General features: G+C 31.6%; 4 protein-coding genes across 7 annotated transcripts; 2 read left to right on the top strand and 2 right to left on the bottom strand.

Annotated features, from left to right (window-relative positions):
• Positions 1-1529: 1529 nt before the first annotated feature.
• On the bottom strand, positions 1530-4383 carry LOC114185010 (proline dehydrogenase 2, mitochondrial-like). Its single transcript, XM_028072482.1, has 4 exons — positions 3597-4383; positions 2166-2811; positions 1838-2078; positions 1530-1735 (listed from the first exon to the last, which is right to left on the bottom strand). The coding sequence occupies exons 1-4, from the start codon at positions 4137-4139 to the stop codon at positions 1696-1698; spliced, it is 1470 nt and encodes a 489-aa protein (XP_027928283.1). The 5' UTR covers positions 4140-4383; the 3' UTR covers positions 1530-1695.
• Positions 4384-6572: 2189 nt separating this feature from the next.
• Positions 6573-10098, bottom strand: LOC114185749 (protein YIF1B-like). Of its 4 annotated transcripts, none has more exons than XM_028073644.1 (5): positions 9939-10098; positions 8785-8972; positions 8086-8184; positions 7827-7978; positions 6573-7274 (listed from the first exon to the last, which is right to left on the bottom strand). In XM_028073644.1, exons 2-5 carry the CDS (start codon positions 8965-8967, stop codon positions 6887-6889), a joined length of 822 nt encoding a protein of 273 aa, XP_027929445.1. In that variant the 5' UTR covers positions 8968-8972; positions 9939-10098; the 3' UTR covers positions 6573-6886. The 4 variants fall into 4 exon arrangements, with proteins under 4 accessions (XP_027929445.1, XP_027929446.1, XP_027929449.1 ...); XM_028073645.1 differs by lacking the exon at positions 9939-10098 and adding an exon at positions 9618-9864; XM_028073648.1 differs by lacking the exon at positions 9939-10098 and adding an exon at positions 9828-9850.
• A 3939-nt stretch (positions 10099-14037) lies between these two features.
• Positions 14038-15153, top strand: LOC114183097 (stress-induced protein KIN2-like). The gene is made up of 3 exons (XM_028069963.1): positions 14038-14153; positions 14270-14338; positions 14840-15153. Exons 1-3 carry the CDS (start codon positions 14097-14099, stop codon positions 14912-14914), a joined length of 201 nt encoding a protein of 66 aa, XP_027925764.1. The 5' UTR covers positions 14038-14096; the 3' UTR covers positions 14915-15153.
• A 2008-nt stretch (positions 15154-17161) lies between these two features.
• On the top strand, positions 17162-21246 carry LOC114186206 (probable 2,3-bisphosphoglycerate-independent phosphoglycerate mutase). The gene is made up of 6 exons (XM_028074246.1): positions 17162-17309; positions 17699-18102; positions 19053-19198; positions 19473-19749; positions 19918-20190; positions 20600-21246. The coding sequence occupies exons 2-6, from the start codon at positions 17794-17796 to the stop codon at positions 21083-21085; spliced, it is 1491 nt and encodes a 496-aa protein (XP_027930047.1). The 5' UTR covers positions 17162-17309; positions 17699-17793; the 3' UTR covers positions 21086-21246.
• Positions 21247-21648: the final 402 nt, after the last annotated feature.

The raw sequence follows: 21648 nt of genomic DNA, 5'->3' as shown, positions 1-21648 counted from the left end.
TTTGTAGACCCGTTTTACAGGTGAGAGCCCAACAATGCAAATATTTTATTGGACAAAAAGAAAAGTCATATATGGACTTCAAGAAAGCCCTTAGCCCATTGACCCGGTGATATATATATATATATATATATATATATATATATATATATATATATATATGAGAGAGAGGGAGTCATATTTATTAGCATAGATAATTACTTGTATGGATATTCTTCTTTCTTCTACGTAAATAACTAATATATCTTTCTCTAAATTCACATGTTTTTTACGTGTGGAAATTTAGAAGTTGTAAGATCTTGGATTCCCCCGATCAACACATAACATTTTTTTCTGAGCAATTTTGGAAACTACTATTAGGTTGTTTCCTTTACTTTTCTTTAATACTTTTCGAGAAAAAGAATGATATTTTCACATTTTTTATATTCATTTAAAATTATTTTTTATTATCTTCATTCTTTCTTTTTCTTTAATAATACAAAATCTCACTTTTGTTAAAATCGTTTTACTTTTATAAAAAAGATTGCAGTTATCAGTTACAAAGATTGCATATTTTTCTGGGTTTCAAAGGTTTGACCGGTTCTCCTTTTATTGTGACTATTGTGCTGCGTCTTCAATTGAGTTTGAACTCAGATTCTTCGGTTTCTTTTCTTCTGTTCCCTTCTATTTTTAAAATATGTTGAAAATTTAATATTTTAAAATACTAAAGTAATTATACTTTAAAAAAATACAAAAAATCTAAGAAAGAATCCAAATTCGTTCAATATACGAATCAAAATAGAAAATTCATGGATTCCCACTCAGCAATAGCTGCCATGGAATCTTCAACTTTGAGTTCAATTTTAAATTTATCCTTGCAAAGAATAATAATTAATAGTATGTAACATTCACCCACATGATTTGGTTACTTTTTTGGGGTTGGGTCATTTTCCATGTCAGGAATTGGAGGGAATTCAATTTGACACTTGCCCAATTAACTTGTGAAAGGGTGATCTATAGCTAGCTATCACATTATGACAATGAACAAGTTGTAACTCTTGTCATCACTTCTTTCGTTGGACTCTTCTTAGTACCAATGATTATCTCCTCCTCACTTTTTTCCAAATGGACCATTTTGATTCCAAAGTCACAATATTAGTATACAAAATTAATATGCAACTTGGAGAATTGATTTTGTGCTATTGGAGTTGGATTCGTTGCTGTTTCAGGTTGGAAAATTTAGATAAGAGTCACTTCGGAGTCCACATTGTTTTTGGTGAGTTCAAATTGTCTGCTTTGTGTTTGTTGTTATTCCTCTTCGGTTGTGCTTTCAAATACACTATGAAAATTAGAAACTGCGCAAAAGAAGATTTTTTTTGTTTACTCATGTTATTTGTCAATATCAGTTTAAATCTTTTGGTGAATTCAAGTTGTAACTGCTATCTTATTTTTATATGACTCGTGTATTTATAGTTTTGCAGTCAAGTTGTTATAGGTAATATATGTTATTATAAGAAAAATGACTTCACTCTTGGCGCGGTAGTGGAATATAATTAGAATATAGATGAAAGTAGGATGTACTTTTCATTGATTTGAATGAAGTAACATTTGAAAAAAAAAGGTTAACAGGATTCTCTAATTTGTACACAAATGTAGCAAATCCTATTTCCTAAATTCGATACATTGTAACATCCATGAATTCGTCCCACCAAATTGAAATTAAAAAACAGCAGCTTTTAGCCTCCTTCCCAGCTCCTTCCTGCAGATAAAGCAAAAGATCAATGTCAGATCGGAATAACAGCACCAAGTATTTGTGTATATGCCTCAATGGGAAAGTGTTCTTATTTTATGTTATTCTCACCTCATCAATTGCCTGTCAAAGCCCGAAGCTGCCAACATTCCTCTATTCTCTTCGGCCCTTCTCAGGAGATATGGCATAACAGTTTCCACAGGTCCAAATGGCATGTACTTACTCACTTGAAACCCTGCATTGCTCAGACCAAAGGAAAGGGCCTCAGACATGCCATGCAGCTGCGCAAATTCAAGCTTGTGGTTCACCTTTCCAATCCCCAGCTCATGAGCTTTTGCAGCTGCCAGTTTCCCTACACGAGCATTAAACACACCTCAATTGGGTCATGATTCCATAAATCATTAAACTCAATGGATGAGAAATGATGATGTGTATGTACCTGACTCAACATTGTGAGTTGCAAGAACAACTCCACCTGGGCCATCAGCAATCTTCTCAAGCATGAAAGATGAGCATTCATTGAAGCACTTGTGTGTGTCATCGATGGTGTCGTGAATTGGGGAACGATATCCTAAAGACTCAGCCAATTTTGCTTCGGTTGACATATAAGCACCCCTCACTAATTTGAACCCCATTGGGATTCCCATCTTCTCTGCAGCCGTTACTGTGAGCAGCAACCTCTCTTTGGCATCCTTCAGGTAGGTCTGAATGGTGCCATATACAATGGCGTTATCATCTTTGTTGTTCAAGATGGCAGAGGAGTAGGTGAAGTAGTCAATAGCAGGTTGAACAGCAGTGTGTTCAGCATCAACCAGTAAAGGAATGTTTGCTTGTGTACACTTTTGACAAAGGTCATGGAATCTCTGAATGGCAAGTTCAAGGTCCTTCTCTTCCTCTCGGGTGAGAGACTCTGGCCTGTTCCTTGTGTGGTACAGAGGGCTTGACTCGGAGAAAATGGGGAAGCAATCTTGCTTCCATGGCAAGCTGAAAGAAGGATCCTTGTGCTGCCATCTCAGCAAGTCGCTCATTCTTTCCAGAAGACTCATTGGACATATTGCGGTGATTTTCACGATCATAAAGCTCACCTGTCACATCAAAAAAATTCATTTCGTAACCATTGCAATCATCATCATACCTCCATCTAAAACACACCACTCTGCACGTGAAAAGAAAGGAAAAAGCACAAGCAGCCACAGGATTTTCGTGGACTACTGTGGTACCAAAAGGAAATTGACAAGGAAATCACGATGGTTCTAGACAGTAGCTGTTGTTGGAGAACAACCAACACTCCATTTCAAGCACCGCGCAACCGTCACCCAAGAGAAATCACCAATCTTGTCCCTCTCCAACAACATCATAATCTAACAGTAGTAGTACTAGATTTTGTTCCAGTGCAAAGGTGGGCGGGATCCCAATCAAGCCACCGTTTCGATTCTCATTTCAACAATGCCATTTATCATACATGTGGCAGTCACTCCCAGATCGCACCATTCGTTGCCGATCTGTTACATGCAAAAACCCAAGAACAAACAAAAAACAGAAGAAAAAACATTGTTCTTATACACATGCACACCGAAATTTCGTTCCTCCCAATTTTACACAATCTGTGAATTGCATGAAATTGGTGTAACGAAAATGGTGTGCTTTCTATACGATCAGTCACCAAAACATACTTATGATCTCAACGTCACACGTGACAATAATCTTCAGCATAAAAAGCTAAAGACCGTGTCAGGTGTTAAATGTATCAAAAATGGTAGAAGATCATATACATACGATGTTTTGGTTCTGATTTGTATAAATTTTTGGTCTTGCGAAAAATCATTTTGAATGAATGAATGAAGGATGAGAAAAATGAAGAAGGGGTTACCGAAGAAGGGGGAAGAGATCGGCTAACGTCGATGGTGTGGAGAAACGCTCTGTAGTTACGGTCACAGGCGTCATTGTCGTGGGCGTCCTCGACGCCGTAAACGAGCATGCCACGGAGGCCGGCGTGGTTGAGGGCACGGATCTTGTAAGCGGCGGTGGGGGCGTCTTCGCCGGCGCAGAAGTGGTCGTAAAAGGTGGAGCGGACGGAGGCGAGGATGAGTTCACGAAGGCCAGGCACTTGCAGGAGGTTGGATTGCATGAGCCAGGTTCCAAAGTCGACAAAGGGTCCGACAGCGGTTGCGTGGAGGACGGTGGCGGAGCGGAGGAGCGAGGGGGTGCGGACGTGGCAGAAGAGCTTCTCGACGTCGTGTAAGTTAAGATCAGCGGTGGCGGCTGGACGGAGCACGGCGGAGGTCGGGGGTGGGAGGCAGGGAGAAGGAGAGAGAGTCGGGGAGAGAGGAGCGTGTGAGGATTTGAGTGGTTTTGTGGCTGTGTTGTATCGGAGATTCCTTAGGATTCTTGGTGGGATAACACGAGTGGCCATGTAACGAACAACGTTAGCCGGTGTTGGTGGGGTTTGTGTTGGTGTTGGTGTTGGCGATGATGGTGTTGTTCCTCCCTGGGTGTGTTTCCTCTCTCTCTCTCTCTTTCTTTCTTTGGGACCTAAAAACGCTGTGAGGATGCAAAATGCTACTTCTGCATAATGCTCTTCTTTCTCTTCCTTTTATAGCTCTCACCATGCAACGTCGTCTTTCCCTTGCTCCCTTCCTAATAGGTCTTTTTTCCGTTATTTTTCTAACACGTTTGTGTTTTGTGTTTTTCTTAGTCCTCTGAAGTGACCGCATCTTTAGGAACCAAACCCTCTCAAATTTCAGACACATTCGGTGCTGACACAGATCCACCTTGCACCAATCTTAATCTACTCATGTTATCTCTTCTTTCTTATCACTCGACACGTGTACACATCTCTTCAATTTATTACTAATTTTAACTTAATTATAAATACACACACTTTCTTTTAATGATAATTAATAATTCATTCATACTACTATCAGAAAACAATAATGGTGTTTCATCATTTTACATATTTGGAGCATCATCATTTTCAGTCTTTTCATTGTAAATTATTCCTTTTTTCACTTGTTACAATACTTTACTCCTTTTTTTTCTTTTTCCAATTAGGGGAAAAACAAAATACTTTTTTTTTTTTCAAATTAAGTTTAATATGATATATTTTTACTGCCGTCCAAATATTTTTATTTTAAAAATGTAAACAAAAAATTAAGAGGGATTTTATTTTTTAAAATTTAGCTAAATAAATTTTGAATTAAAATGTATATTATTAATATTTTGTATACATATTATCAATATAAAAAAATGTAGTTTAATATGATTTTAATATAAAGAATTAGCCAACTATCCTTCTTTATTTCAATCATATAAATTTATTCATTAAATTTAAATTGAATGCTAATTTTAATATTCTTTTAGTATGAAAGAGATAAGTTCACTCAAGAAGAAAGTAAATTAAAGATTGAAGCTATGCTATCTAAAGATTAAATTATGGCTTAAATACCTTTTTAGTCCTCATTTTCATAGTGTTTGTTGCGGATGATTCTCATTTTGACAGAATGTTTAAAATGATCATCATTCGTTTAAATCATTAACAGAGCATTGTACAGGTGACACGATTTGTATTAGGGTGTGTTACGTGTACTATATAGGTGTGGTAATTAGATATTTAGGGATAAATAAGTGAGCTAGGGTTTTGGTAAGGAATGTTTGGACAGTTGATGAGTTTTGACAATCTTGTTCCTCCATTCCTAATTGGTGTTGCTGCAATCTTCTTCTTCCTGCAATCCCATTATATAGATATGTTACGGTCTCAATCTTCTTCCTTACCCTCTGGTTGTAATCGTGGAGGCAATCGTTACAGAAAAGGACTAAATAAAACACAAATTGCAAAAATGAGGACCAGTTTAAACATTCGATAAAAATGAGGATCATTTTAAACATTTGATAACAATGATGACCATTTTAAACATTTTGTTAAAATGAGGACCATCCGCAACAAACACTACGAAAATGAGGACCAAAAAAGTATTTAAACCTTAATATGTAATAATGTATGGTTCAAAAAACTGTTTGACAACACTAAATCACAATTTGAAAATTAAAATTATTTAACTTGTAAATTAACTTTTTGATACTTTTATTATTAAAATATTTTCCATTGATATTTCTTAAGTAGAAGTTTACTTTAAAATTAATTTATATAAAATTTAAAAATAAGTAATTTTCTGTGTTTTTTATATTGTAATTTGATTATGAGTAAAGTGTAATATATATTGTCCATTAAATACCATACTCATAATAGTGCATTATTTAATTCTTAATTGAAAGATCAAATAACTGATCATGAAGGGAGGAAAAAAACATAAAATAAGTGTTGGGACAGTTCTATAAAAAGCACAAGTCAAAATAACTACTAATAGTTAATAAATAATTATACTGTAAATAGGAATAAATAAGATTAATAATTAATAAGTCAAAATAATTATTAATTTTAAAAAGTTAATAAATAATTGCACCGTAAAGAATAAAATAAGAATAATATTAAATAATTATATTGTAAAAAGTAAAATAAAATAATATTAAGGACAGAAGAAATTACGTTTTTATATAATTATAGATGACAATAGTCTTAACCAAAAAATTATTTCAAAATTGCTTTTATCAACAAATGATATATGGTGTTATTAATTATTTCGAATTGTTTTTTGTGTTCGGAAAATAGATTTCGAGAATGATAAGATGTACGTAGAAATTTGTAAGGACGTAGGAAGCAATAGCCAAAATTGTCTTACCCCTTCCTTCTCTTGCGTCTGCAATCCACAAATTCCATTGAATCCATTTCAAAGAAACAGGTACTGCAACAGAAAAATATCATGTAATCTACCATAATATACAGACAACATTTTCAACTCTCACAGATCTTGCACTATTAGAATAGAGATAAAAAATAGTGTTCGGTGAAACGGTAGATACTGATACCAAGGCTACATACCAAACACCACAACACATGAACCTGAGACTGAGAACCATTATGAAGAGAGTAACCTCAAAAGTACTAAAAATCATATAATACATCTGAAGAAGGAGAACACCTATAATTTCGCATCTTTGAAATCCAAAAAAAGAGAGAAAAAAACCTTGTATTACAATTCTTCGAAGTTAACCAAAAAAATTACCAGGAACTTCTAACTCCTAAGAACAGTGTAAATGCTATCACTATATTACCCAATTTACAGTAATGTTTCCAAGCCATGTGAATAATGGGAACTGAGCCAAAGCAATGAAGAGCAAGAGATAGTGGTGCTTGGTTGAATCATAACTCCTGGCTTCAGCGAAAAGGACTCTCTTCATTGTTTTAACCAAGAACACTGCCATGCATAAGCAGGTTGACAGCATCAGAAAGTAGTAGGAGTAACTCCATATCATTCTTCCACAAACAGCCAAACATAAGCCCGTAAAAGTGTACCCAGCATACGCTATAATGTCCAATAGAGGTGCTTCCCCAGTGCCCAATGAAAGTAAAGCAACTTTAAGCAGTCCAGTTTGCATAAACCAACCAACCAATCCCTTGATAAATAACCAGTTCAAAGCTTCAGGACTGAACCTGCCCACAACAAATACAACATGTTTAAAAAACAATGTCAAACTAGAAAGCATGTGGAGATGGAACAAACTCAGCACTATAAACCAAACTAAATTCTTAGTGAAACTTTTCAAAATCCGTCCACGGAGTTATTAAAATAACAATCAAGAAAATGAAATCAGTAATCTTCATATCATAGAAGATCATTACTTGTCTGATTTCTAATCACATTTTATATGTTTTAGTTTGGAACACAAGAATAAAGATAACTCCTCTTGGACTTGAATTTCTTTAAGAAAATAGACTCATCATTACACCCAGTCAAAAAGGGACGTGCCACTGTTCAACTCTGATAATATACAGTATCCTTTTTTATTGCACAAGGTAAAATAACCATTTTGTATTTCCCTTGGCACCACCACAAACAAGCACAAATCGTTTTTAAATAACGGCGACATAGTATATATAAGGGTAAAAATAAGGTCAAGTGGGGGTCCAGGTGGCTAAATTTGAGTTTGAGGAAAATACATCTGATCATTTCAGCAATTAAGATTAAGGAGATATCATACTTACTTTCCATGTAAACCAAGCGAGATGCCGGCAAGAACAACATAGGTACCAAATGCCATTAATGGAATGTACAAGTCAGGAGCATTTATGTCATACATTGGTGGTTTATAGGAGAGCCTACCTCCCACGGGTTCAGTAATTCTAGTCCAATGACCCTGAACGCAAGAAAAAGAGACAAGGGCAAGGGAGAAGATAGAATAAGATAATGAAATGAAAATACAACTAGAAAAATTTGAAAAAGGGTGACACTATTGCTGCTTACCCGGTGCAGGAATGGGAACAGGATAACCTTTAATTTGTTCTTAACATAGTGATCATTCACTTGAAAGTAGTATTGGGGATCAGAGAAATACCGGCTTATCTGTAGTTGAACAGATAAAAATATTTACAAAAAAAAAATACTTTGAATTCACAACTCCATATAATATCTATAATTAAGTTAACAATCCAACTAAAGATACTAAAAATTATCTCAGCTGCATTGGTTTTTTCTCCGAAATCAAAAGAACCTGACTTAATTGAAATGTAAGCATTATTGAAGTGAGAGCATTTGCCATATATGAAATAGATTCAAAAGTGAATTGCAATAATGCACAACATTTAAATTTACTATAAACGGATTAAAAGTAAATGCCAAATATTAAGATGCTAAGTTGTATGGTATAATTGTCTTTTATCATCAACAGGTAAGCATCGTCTCTGATCAGCCGATAAGCATTGTTCAAATGATATACCAAATAGCTTAGAAACACGGCATTCAAAAGGTATCTATGTTTTCTAAGAAAAAGCAGTTTTCCACACACAACATAGATGCAAGGAAGAAATGCAAAACAAGAAAGAAACTAAACATACAAAAAGCTAAAAGGAGAGAGAAACAAAAGATCAGATAAAATTTTGTCAACAATGAATTAGCATGTCAAATTAAATGACTCAATAAAAAGAATGACAGAACGATACATACATTGCTTTGAACATACTCAGAACTCGATCCAAATATTTTTTCTCCATATGCACCCAATCCACCTCGAATGAGTCCTGATCCAGCAGCATTAAATGCATTCCCCAACAAATTAGGTTGTGAGCTCGTTGGAGGTTGAGGATGCAGTTGAGGTGCCCCCGGTGGCATCCCAACATTATTATACATCCTTACTGCACATAAAACAGCATACAATCAATCAGAACCCAGAAATAACTTTTTTCTGTGTTCTATGGAGATTTAAAAAACAAAAAGTCCACAACTGCTATATCAGCCACATCAATATTTTTAGACTCTCCAACTGCAATTGTGGTTACATCAGCCACAATTTCGCAGAACTGCAATCACAACCGCAATTTAAAACCATGATTGGACCTAAGGTGAAAGGAGAAAATGAGAATGTGGGGATTGAAGTTAAACCCAGCCACATAACCAGAGTCGCCTAAAAAGTACGAGATATATAATAACCTTGATGCACTAAATCAAATAAGTAAAAAAAAAAAAAAAATAGCATCTCATGACATGAATAAATCATCCAACTAAAACATAACAAGCCAAAGTGATGCCAAGATCCATTCCAGCAGTTCAGATGTAAAGATGACAGTCTGCTAAATCATGTTGATACCGTAAACCCTGTCCCTCCCTAGCTAGCATCAAACAGATAAATAGCGATGTTTGAAACGTGATTAAACATAAAAATAACAATTTTATTAACACGATGGTCGGTGGGGGTTTAAGAAAGAACAACATGAACTTCAAGTTACTTCAGTAAAATGCACAAACAAAAATAAGATAGAGAAAATGGGGATTAGTAATACCGGTTTAAAAAATAAAAGGGATTTAAATCAGTAGCAGGTTAAGTAATCATGAGCAATAAAATGAGCACAAGAGGAACGGTTCGTTTTTGTTTTTATGATAGCTTAGGGTTGAAGAAGCCCAAATAAAGAGAAGAAGAAAAGTTAGTGTGGAGATATTAGGGATAGCACAAATCAGGGACAACCCAATAGCAAAGAGGTATGACAGATTGCAAATTTCTAAGCTTTACAGCAAACAAAGGCGCAGAGAGAAAGTGAGTGATCTATGATTGAAATGCAAAAAAAATTGATAATGAAAAATCTTTGGGGAAAAGAAGAATGAACCTGAATAGAGAGTAAAGGGGGGCAGAGTCAACAAGAGAAACGCGTTTGGTAGATGAATTGAAGAAAGAAGACAGAGACGAAGATCTGACAGTGAAAGTCTTAAGGAACTGAACCGAATTAAGGAAATTCAAAGTTTTTCTATGCTTTTTCAATACGCACCGTCTCGATGCCTCCTTCTCCAATATACTAGTGGTGCTAAATAATAGAAAATTGTAAAAATTGTATTATTTTAATAATTAAATATATATAATTGTCTATTTTTTATTTTTTGCTCAAATAAAAATATTTTTTTAAATGAAAAAAAAAGGAGTTGAAGAAATAGTTGAAAGTTAATACGTTTTCTTCTCTTAAACATAGTCAAAGGTAAGACCAGATAGAAAAAGTTTCATCAATTAATCTTATTTCATTCTCTTCTTTAAGTTAATTAATACTGCTTATAACAGGGCATTTTGATATTACAAAAAAATAAGTAATTGAAAATAAAATAAATAAGTGAGAATAGATAAGAAATAAAGTGAAAATTAAAGAAATGTAATAAATGATTTTTAAAACTACTATCACTTATAAATTTTTTATGAGACTTTTATAATTAAAATTTCGTAGTTTGACTTTTAACATTTTATATATAAGAATTCTTGAAAGGATCTTATATATTATTAGAAAATATTATAATTTTAAAAGTAGATGAAAAATCTTAATAAACTATTATTATATTTTGATTTGATGACTTATTTGTATTATTTAAAAGTTTTGTCATAAGATGTAAAAGCAAAAGGCTTTTATTCATGACAAAAATTGAAATATTAATTCATAGCGTACTTCCCAGAGTATTTGGTTAAAAATAATGGATAAACATAAAATAAAAAAATACTTATAAAACCTAATTTTATTTTTGGTTATTTCCTACCAACAATACCAAGTTAACTTATGTTCTCTTTAATTCACTTATAATTAACAAGTAAGTTATTACTGTATGTAACCAATTTTAAGATATTTCAGATTTCTGGATAAATTACTATTTTCCAATATAACATTTTATTAGTTTTTTAATTAGGTAAATATTAAAATAACTATATATATATATATATATATAATTTTTAATATAATAAAATAATTATAAATTTAAAATAAATTTTAATTTTATTAATTTTATTTGAAATATGTGTTTACTTTTTAGTAATTATTGTTAATATTTAATTATTTTGTAAATTTAAATTACATATTAATTTTATTTTAAATATATATATATATATATATATATATATATATATATATATATATATATATATATACATATATAATTATATAATTATTAAAAATTAATTATATGCTCAATTATATTAATTATTAATATATTATTGTTAATGGAATTTAAATTAAACTAATATAGTTAAAGTTATGTTAAAAGTGTGAACTTGTAATTATATTAAAAACAAAATATACTAATATTTATTACACTAATTTGACTATTATTTCTTATTAATTTAAATTTTTCTGCATTTTTACATATTATTTTTAATGTTGTTCATTAATTAGAAATAAAAAATAAAGTGTATATGTGTTCCTCATTGGGGAAAACTTGTGTGTTACATCTCCAAGGAGCACTTCCTCTGTGGATAAAAATTGCATATAAAATATCAAAAATATCAAAAAAAAATTTTAATCAAATTGTATATTTATATAACGTGTATTTAACAAAAAAATAATTTATTGGTGAAAATAATATTCACTTGTTACTATTTTATTGTCAAACTTTATTGTAAATTTTAAATAAAATTATTTAATTTTATTCTTTTCTATCGAAACTTTTAACGAGGAAGACAAGATTAAGAGAAAGAAAGATGGACATGCATGGATGGAAATGATACAATAGTTTATCACTTCAAAAATTTATTATATGAGCACTATCTTAGAATATTTATTTTTGGGTGAATAATAAATATACAAGATTATAAAGCACGAATATCCTTTTCTGCATTCTTATATTGAAGTAGAGTAGTAACTTGTTCATCTAAGTATATAAGAAATAAGTTTAATTCACATATAAGGGATTGACACTACTCTCAATCCAAAATCTTGAGACGGTAAATGTTTTCATTTTTGTATAGTGTTCAACTTTCTCACTTTTATTAAATGTAAGATTTAGACTCATATTTGGATTCTCAAAAAATACTTATTAAAATATATTAAAATATAGAAAACAATTGATAGTGCTGCCTAATACTTTCAATTACTGAACTCCTTTTTTATCCTCAATTGAACCAATGAACTATCAGCACTTAACTGGACTTGGACTTGGTATTCTTTTCTTCATGTAATCCTATATGAATTATAATTGGAATTGTACTATTTCATTCACAATATAAGGTGTTCATGTTGTAGTTTCAAAGTTATAGCAGAGAAACATTAATTTTTCAATTCATCATAATTGACGGGCATTGGTGTTTTTAGTTAAAGGTTTCTAGCCACCGATGGGGATTGGTTATGTTGCCTGGATAGGAAATTGGTACGAATACGATACGGATATGGATACGAAGATATGACTAAATTGAAAAAATATAGGACACATGACAGAGCATGTATATACATGTTAAGTTTGAAATTGTCAAACTACCACATTGTCAACTGACACAAAAATGAATCTAATATATCTACCTAATATCCAATATGCGAAAAAGTAGTAATAATATAAAATTTGTTCCTTATTTTAATCATCAAAATCATGTCAAAGATAAAAAATATTTTTCAAATTAAACATAATATATCTTACAAATATCATACAAGTATCAGTGTCTGATACGTATCAGACACTAAACACGTCATTTATGAGAAGTGTCATGGCATCGTATAATCAATGTAAAGGCTGATTTCATAAACCTTGTAAAGGGCGTGTGCTGAAGTGCATTTTCAAGCAGAAAGTTGCAACATGCGATGGAATTTTGGAGTGGAGCAGAAAGAGTGGTGTCTTCGCGGTAGGAATCACAGCACATAAAATAGATGAAATTTTGCGAGCATTGGTTTTGGATGATGAGATTGAAGAAGTGAAGAGCACTCGAATAGGGGATTTTTCATCTGTTCTAAAGGATTCAAACAACAGTTCATAGGTTAGATATGATCCTTCTATCTTTCAAACTCATCTTGCAGCTCTTGTATTTGTATTGTAAACTTATGTAGCAAAGCTCTTACATTAAAGACAAGGGTAAAAAGTTCTTAAAATCAATGTTTATAATTATATTTTAAAAGTATAACGGCAAAATAATACTGAATAATCAAATAATAAATCCAAATTCGGTTGGAACAGTCTTAGTCAATAATCCGAGTTGAAGGTGATTTTCATTCGAGTAACCTATTTTTACAACGATTTTCTGAACCCATGAAAAACTGAAAAGAATGAAAATTTGATCATTCTCGGATCAAAGGGTGTGTTTTTGTTTTGTCCACAATAATTTTTTGTTCATCTTTTTATGTTTATTTTTATTCGTCAATAGTTAGTTACATAAGGAAATATGTTCTATTATTATTTTGGTAATTTTGTTGAAAAATGATCAATTATGTTTATATACAATAAAAAAATCATGAGAAGAGTGTATATTATTAAACTACAAGAACAAAAATGTTATTAAAACAACCATAAATTATAATTTTTTAAATCATAACAACAATCATATTATTAGTTTCAATCCATTATGATAACTCAAAACAATAATGATGTTACTAAAAAAATACATACAAACAAAAATCGTAGGACAAAAAATAATATTACTTTCATTAATGTCCAATTAATGAGGTTATAAACTTTCACATTTTATCAAAGTTGTAAAGACTCTCTTAAAACTAATTAAAAACAATGTTCATGTACCTTTGCACATTCAACAGTTATGCGCTTTCTATTTTTAACACAATGGATCCATACAGATAGGTTTTTCTTTTTTCTCTATTATTGGTTTACTTGGCAATTTTAGAAAGCAAATGAAGCGTAGGTGCCTGTTCTTAAGCCCAAATTTCGCTCACCTAATGGTGCATGTCATTACATGTGTTACTTTGGGCTACTATATATATTGCATCCCACAATTATGAATAACATCTCATATTAAAAAGTGTTTGTTCAATTACCTTTTGCTTTTTTAAGTTCAAGATTCAAAACAAGGAAATCCAAAAATGGACAAATCCCAGGACATGAGTCATCAAGCTGGTCAGGCTGTGGGTCAAGCTAAGGTGAGTTTAGCACTTGTATCATGTCTCATGTGTTCAATATATTCATTTCCTTAAATTTTTGAACAACATTCTTAATTATAGTGGCACAAAAAAGATTAATGTTGTTGATGATTTAGGAGAAGGCAAGTAACATGATGGATAGCGCAAGCAATGCTGCTCAATCTGCCAAAGAATCCTGCCAAGAGGTTAGAACATTTGGTTGATCAATTTAGCTTTGTTGATAGTTTAAAACATAATATAATCAGATTCAGACAGAAGTGCAACAAATACATTTTTATACCTATTAGAAAATGCTTTATTTGTTGGTTTAGGACCCATCATAGATACAATCGACATAAAAAAATTTTATGCCATTTCAGGAACTGTGCCATAAAAAGTCCACATTCTATGCCAATTTGGATCTGTCATAAAAAGTCCACTTGGGACATAGAAAAGTTTGTTATGTCTGTGATAAAAGTCAATTTCTATATCGACATAGAAAATCATACTTTATTTAAAAATAAGGATGATGAAAAGCATGTTTGAGATAACCTTTATGTGAGTGCAATAAAATTTGTTCCATAAATATATTATTTTCTTATTGAAACAACTAAGAAGGAAAGAGCTTTTCTAAACATAGTGTTAGATTCTATATAATAAACTCTAAACTATGGAGGATTTTTATGAAACTGTGTTATGGTGTGTAGGCTGGCCAACAGATGCAAGCAAGGGCACAAGGTGCTGCTGATGCTGCCAAAGATGCAGCTGGGGCTAACAAATGAATCTAATGAAGATTTCTCCAAGTGGCTATTTATGTTCCAAATTTTGGTTTTTGATCTTTCTGCATGTTTATTTACTTTTGCTATTTTTTGCTTTTAGTATTTTTTTTTTCATTTTTTTAATGGATGAATAAGATTGTTTTTGTATCAGTCACTTGAATGAAAGACATGATTATTTGTAGAATTATCATATTATAGTCCAATAAACAACCATTTTTCAATAAAAAGATGCATGTTAATGCAATTTTTTTCCCATTTTTTTCTTCAAAATTTTGTTCTTGAGTAATTCTATTTCAATGCTATTAAGAAGAGATTTCAGGGTTTATCTCAAATACATATAATAAATTTTATATTTAATGTTGAAGATTTAATATCTTAATCATGATTTATAATTTTTTTTAATTATATAAATTAAGAATAATAACAAGTATATGACTTATTGATTATATTTGTTAAAATAATTTCATTCTCAATAAATATATTTATTTTTCTCTTATAAATACAAATGTTTATATAATTTATTTGAAATAAAATGATTAATATAGTTAATATTAGGATTTTGCTATAAAATTAGTTATATTATAGACAAATCAACAATACAAATACTAATATCAAAAGTGAGCAATGCACTCTTAAATTTCATTGCTTGAGTTTTCCACTCAAAATCTATATTGGAAAAACCCATTTGAAAAAAAAAAAAACGAGCAAAACCATTGTTAGTGATTGCATTTATGTAATAATCAACTTAACTTTTAAACAATTTAATATTTTTTAAAGCAAACCAAAAGAGTTAATGTTAGAGTAAATAGAATAAACATAAAGAGAAATGTAACGAAATATAAAAAAATACAAGTCAAGTTGAATATAAATCAATGTGGAAATTGAACTATGCATATGAAATTCTTTATGGGAAAATAGTTTTAAAATAAAAATACTTTATAATCGTAAAAAAAGAAAATCTAAAATGTGTATGAATGACATTTATTTATTATAAAAAATTTAAAACTTCTCAAACAAACAATTTTAAATGTCTATTCTCTCTCTGTAAAAATCAAATAAATCTTATGTCAGATGAAGATCAATTACTTATTTTTTTTTTGGTTTTATTTCATAACTCTTTTAAACATCTACAAATTAATCCTTTTTCAAATTAAACAAAAAGTTAAAATTTCTGTTATTAATAAATAAAATACTATTTTATTTTGTTTAATAAATATGATTAAATATGTTTTTTCTCTCTTAACTTAAATTTTAGAATTAGTTCATTTTAAAACTTTGGACAAATTTAGTACTTTATTTTTTAAAAGTGAATTTAGTATTTTTAATAAAATTTTATTAGGTTTATTTGATATTTTGTACGTATTTTAGGATTATATTTGATTTGTTTATACTGTTTGATATATTTTTTCTTTAATATTAAGTCAAATATTATTATAAAATATACTTGAAATATCAAATAAACTTAACCCAATTTTATTAAAAAACTAAATTTACATATTTTAAAAAAGTAAATTAAATTTGTCTAAAATTTTAAAATAAATTAATTTCAAAATTTAATAAAAAAATAAAAACATATTTAACCCTGATAAATATACTATTTTTATTTTAATCTTTAGTCAAACATACTAAGTGATAAGGATATCACAGAATTGATTATAATGACATATCAGTAGTGTCTCATCACAATATCATCATGGCATTAATGGAAAAAGTTGACGGCTAGATTTATTTCAAAAAAAGGCTAAATATAAATACTATAAAGACTAAAAACAAAAACATTTATGTATTTAATTCCGTAGTATAATCGCATCTAAAAAGCTTTTGCTCCATTTCCCCATTAAATAGTATAATTAGTTTAAAATATTTTTGAAAATTTAAATGTCATTATATTAGATTAGTTATTTTAAAATATAAAAACGTTAACCACACTAATATAATATCAGTGGAAGAATATAATAAAGATAAAATTGACTTTTTTTTAATTTTAAGAAAATCAAAATTAAAATTTTAAAACATGGAATTTTTAAAAAACATAAACAAAAAATGACATTTTAGTCATTAAATATCTGCTTATATACTTCTACTTTTCATATTCTGATTAATTAAATTTGTTGTGAAAACTGGTTTGACACTTGAACCACTTATTTTGTTATTATAATGTTGGGACAATTTTTCCAATATTTATAAAAGATGGTTTTTTTCTTTTTTATAAATTAAGATTGATTTATGCTTTTCCGTTTTTATATTATGATTTGATTGAGTTGAGAATAAAGGGTGAAGAATAAAGTGAACATCTGAAAGTGTTTATTGCGTTGTTGTCTGAAATCTTCATCTTATTTCCTTTCATCTGCTGACTCTTCTGTCTGGATCGCTGACATTCATTGATCAAGCATTCAAGGTTGTATTTTTATTTCAGATGTTATCATCCATTCTGTTCTTCCTTATATTGCAATTTCATTTCCCTGCATCTCCACCATGCCAAGTTCATAAATGGGAGATCGATGCCATTGTACTTATTAATGTTTGAAACGTATTGGGATTGCATCCAAGTTTCCAATTTGAACGCTGAACACAAAATTGAAACAAAGTTCCAATTTTGTTGCTAGGATTTTCTTTCTTCCTTCTCTTTTGTCTCTGGTTTCATTCCTGTTTTTTCTATAGCTGACCACAAAGTTTGTTCTTCCTCTTTTGAAAGAAAGAAAAGAGTGATGGTTGAATGTTATTGGTTGAGCCTTTGTAAGTTGTGAAGCCAAATTACCGAAAAATAAAATGTTACTATGGTGGCAGGGATTTGGCAGTGAAGACACCATTGGAGTGATTTGTTACTTGCTGTTTAACCCTACTATTTATAACCAGAGGGAAGCAAGGAGAAAGGGTGCAGAATGGGTACTCCACAGGTGCCAAAAAAAAGAGTGGCATTTGTGTTGATTGATGGGTTGGCTGATGTGTCACTGCCAAGGCTTGGATTGAAGACTCCTCTTGAGGCAGCAAAAGTACCCAATTTGGATGGCATAGCATCTGCTGGAGTTAATGGACTCATGGACCCTGTTGAGGTTGGCTTAGCTTGTGGAAGTGACACTGCTCATCTTTCCTTGTTGGGTTATGATCCCAGGGTTTATTATCGTGGTCGAGGAGCATTCGAATCCATGGGGGCAGGATTGGCCATGTCACCTGGTGATATTGCTTTTAAGGTTGGTTAAGAACCCTATTTTCACCATTTTCTATGCTTATTTTTGTTTGAAGCTATTATACTTTATTTCATGCCACAGATAATATCACCTTCCTGGATGATTTAGATAGCGGATTGCGTTGAAAGATTGATGCAAATTTTAGATTCAACCAGAGTAGATATTTTTCTCAAATTTTAGCATAATATTGAAAGTTCTGGGCTCATTTTTTTTCATGGTTAACAAAGAACAGTAACACTGTTAGGGGCACTATCAATGTTTTGTCTTCTTTCCTTGCTTTCCTGGATGCGATGAGTTCAGAACAACTTCTCATTTGATAAATTCTGTAAGGGATTCCATATTTAATTTTAAGATTTAAACCATGTATATGTGGACTGCTCTCTGTTGTAGAAAAAGAAAAACAAGTGAGAAGAAAAAGGATAAAATATTTGAGATTTCTGCAGGAAGATTATGAGCTCTTTCTGTTCATCTCAAATTAGGGAGAACTTAAAGATAGTTACTGCTGACGAATAATTTTGCATTCAATCACTATTCTCATTTCTTCATTCAATTTGGGTTTTTTTTTTTGGTCTAATCTCTATTTCTCTGTCATTTATGTGTGAGATGGTTTGATGTTGTGGTTTTCTTTTTAACTAAAAGAAGACTTAACTTTTCGTATTGACATGAAAATCTAGTCTTTTTGGTACACAGTGGTACTGCATGTCTTTTCAAAATTAATGTAGGAGAGACTTTAATAGTCTGAAATTTTGCAGCTTCATCGAAATGCTTTACTACCATACAATGTTGGTTGGCATCAGTATTCTGATCAAGTTTCTAAAATTACTGATATATTTGTTACATAGATTGTGCTTTCTTTCTATGTTCTTCTGTTGAAGTTGTTAATTCTTAACCTTGTCTAAAAGTGAGTTTTCTTTGCATTGTTCATGGTAATCACTCAAAACATTTTCCTGCAGTCAAACTTTGCTACCCTTGATGAGAAAACTGGAATAGTCACCAGTAGGAGAGCTGACAGGCACTTTGAAGAAGAAGGTCCCATACTCTGTGCTGCCCTGGATGGATTGAAGCTTCCATCTTTCCCCCAGTATGAAGTCAGAGTCAGGTGAAGATGCCTGAGGTTGCTATAGCATTTAATGGTTAATTGTTAATGTAGGTTACCACTTATCATGGATAATATCAAGTTTTCAAGGGTTAATTGTTGCACTCTATTTTATTTGGCTTGAAGCTTTCTTCCAAATTTTAAAAATTTCAATTAAAATTGACTACTAAATGTTTACTAGTTTGGGAACTCAGGATTTTTGCATAGCTAAATAAATGATTATTATCTACCAAAATAATTAACAGTTCTTTATTTGTGATGGCTATTCCTCTATTAGGTATGCAACAGAACATAGATGTGGAGTGGTCGTTAAAGGACCAAATTTGAGTGGAAATATATCAGGAACGGACCCATTAAAGGACAACCGCTTACTTTTGAAAGCAGAAGCTTTAGATGATTCTCATGAAGCAAGGAATACTGCTGCTGTTGTTAATGAATTGTCCAAGGAAATAACAAAAATTCTGGTTTCTCATCCTGTGAACGCTAAACGTGTTGCAGAAGGGAAGAACATAGCAAATGTAGTCCTTTTAAGAGGTTGTGGCATTCGGATTGAGGTCTGTTCTTTCAGTTTATTTCATAGTTGATTCATTTATCTTTCAAGCATTAAAGTGATGCATAATAAATGCGGTGATACATCTTAATCCATTTACATATTCTGCTACTTTAAAGGAAAGCCCATCATACATGTGTATGCATTTAAAACTTTAAATTATATATCACAGGTTACACCATTTTTAGATAAACATGGTCTGTGGCCATGCATGGTGGCTCCAACAAAAATAATTGCTGGCCTGGGCTTATCACTCGGAATTGATATTCTAGATGCTCCTGGAGCAACTGGGGACTACCGAACTTTACTAACATCAAAAGCATCGGCAATAGCTAAGGCACTCTCGGCTCCTTTGCAGTCCTGCCCCAAAGTGTTTGTACCTGGAGAGGATGAGTTTAAAGCAGGTCGCTCTGATGGCTATGACTTTGGATTTCTTCATATCAAGGTCATAAATTTACAACTTTTGTTCTTGTTATCTGCTTTTACTTTTCTGCAATTTGCCTCCTATCTGTTCCAGAATCCCACTTTATATATTGGGGAGTTTTGTACAATCTTTTTGCTGCAATCAAGAGCTTAAGAAGTGTTAATTGTAATTCAGTATCTAGCTTAATGTAAAGGATCTGATGCGTATTGTTTAGTGCTGCTGCTGTTGCATAGACTAAAACTATCAAAAGATGATGTTGAATCCAGGAAAATTTAACTAGAAATACAAATACTAAGCAATACAATATCAGAGTTAAAATCTTCCATCTTTTGCTATTGCTGCTTCATTTCTCCTTATTCTTATACTGTTCTAGACTACTTTTACTTCTACCCTTTTGGATTATGCGATAAGACTTTATGTGGTACTGTAGGCAATAGATGATGCTGGTCATGACAAGGCGAGCGTTCTCAAGGTCAAAGCATTAGAAGCTGTTGATACTGCAGTGGGGCAGCTTGCAAGGCTTCTCTGGGAAGCAGAATCTTCTGGAGAAAATCAGTTTTACATTTGTGTCACAGGAGATCACTCTACTCCAGTAGAATATGGTGATCATAGCTTTGAATCAGTTCCATTCGCCATGTGTCGGCTAAAAGACTTTGTTGGTGCTATTGGGGAATCAACTGTTCTGAAAACCTCTCTTGATCCATTTCCCATTCCCAGTGTCAAGTCTGGTGAAGACTTGCTTAATGATTTGGACACAAAGGAGGGAAGAGACAAATGTTGTGAAGCTCACAGTGGTGATTCAGTTTATGAGCTGAATGAAGTGGCAGCTGCAAGAGGGTGTCTGGGGCGATTCCCTGGGGGAGAAATGATGGGAATTATAAAGAAATTTATTAGCTTAGATGAGAAAACTGCTTAACCATGAAATTAGGAGTCTCATGTCACTTCTTATTTTTTTATTCCTCTCACTGACATCTACTGACGTCAGGAACTTTTATATTATGTAGAATAACAAGTTTTGTTTTAAAAACAACAATGTAAACTCAACATAAATAAATTTTTCTCTGTTGTTTTTGTTCATACTAGAGACACATGAACTAAAGAAACCCTTGTGAGCCATCACGTCTGTTGAAAGAGTGTGTACTTTATAAATCAATTATTGTATTGGGATTAAGAATTAGAGGTTTACCCCTGGATGATGTTGACAATTATTTAGTTTGGTGATACGTAATTGTTGTAAGTGTTTGGTTCGAAATGATTAGGTGATTAAATTTAATTGTCCTTTTAGTAAAAATTATAATTAAGAAATCTAAACACTTATCACCGATCAATAGTTTGTCCAGAGATACTTGTTCTCTGACTTCAACACTCTAAAGACTCTCATAAGTTTTAGTTCATAGACTTCTTGAGACATTCGTCCTCTAATATCGAGACTAGAGAACCAAGTATTAAACATAAATCAAGAAAAATATTTGTTCTCTG

Source organism: Vigna unguiculata, chromosome 5 (genome assembly GCF_004118075.2).
Source record: "Vigna unguiculata cultivar IT97K-499-35 chromosome 5, ASM411807v1, whole genome shotgun sequence".
In the NCBI taxonomy this organism is placed as follows: domain Eukaryota; kingdom Viridiplantae; phylum Streptophyta; class Magnoliopsida; order Fabales; family Fabaceae; genus Vigna; species Vigna unguiculata.
This window is presented reverse-complemented; position numbering and strand designations above follow the sequence as displayed.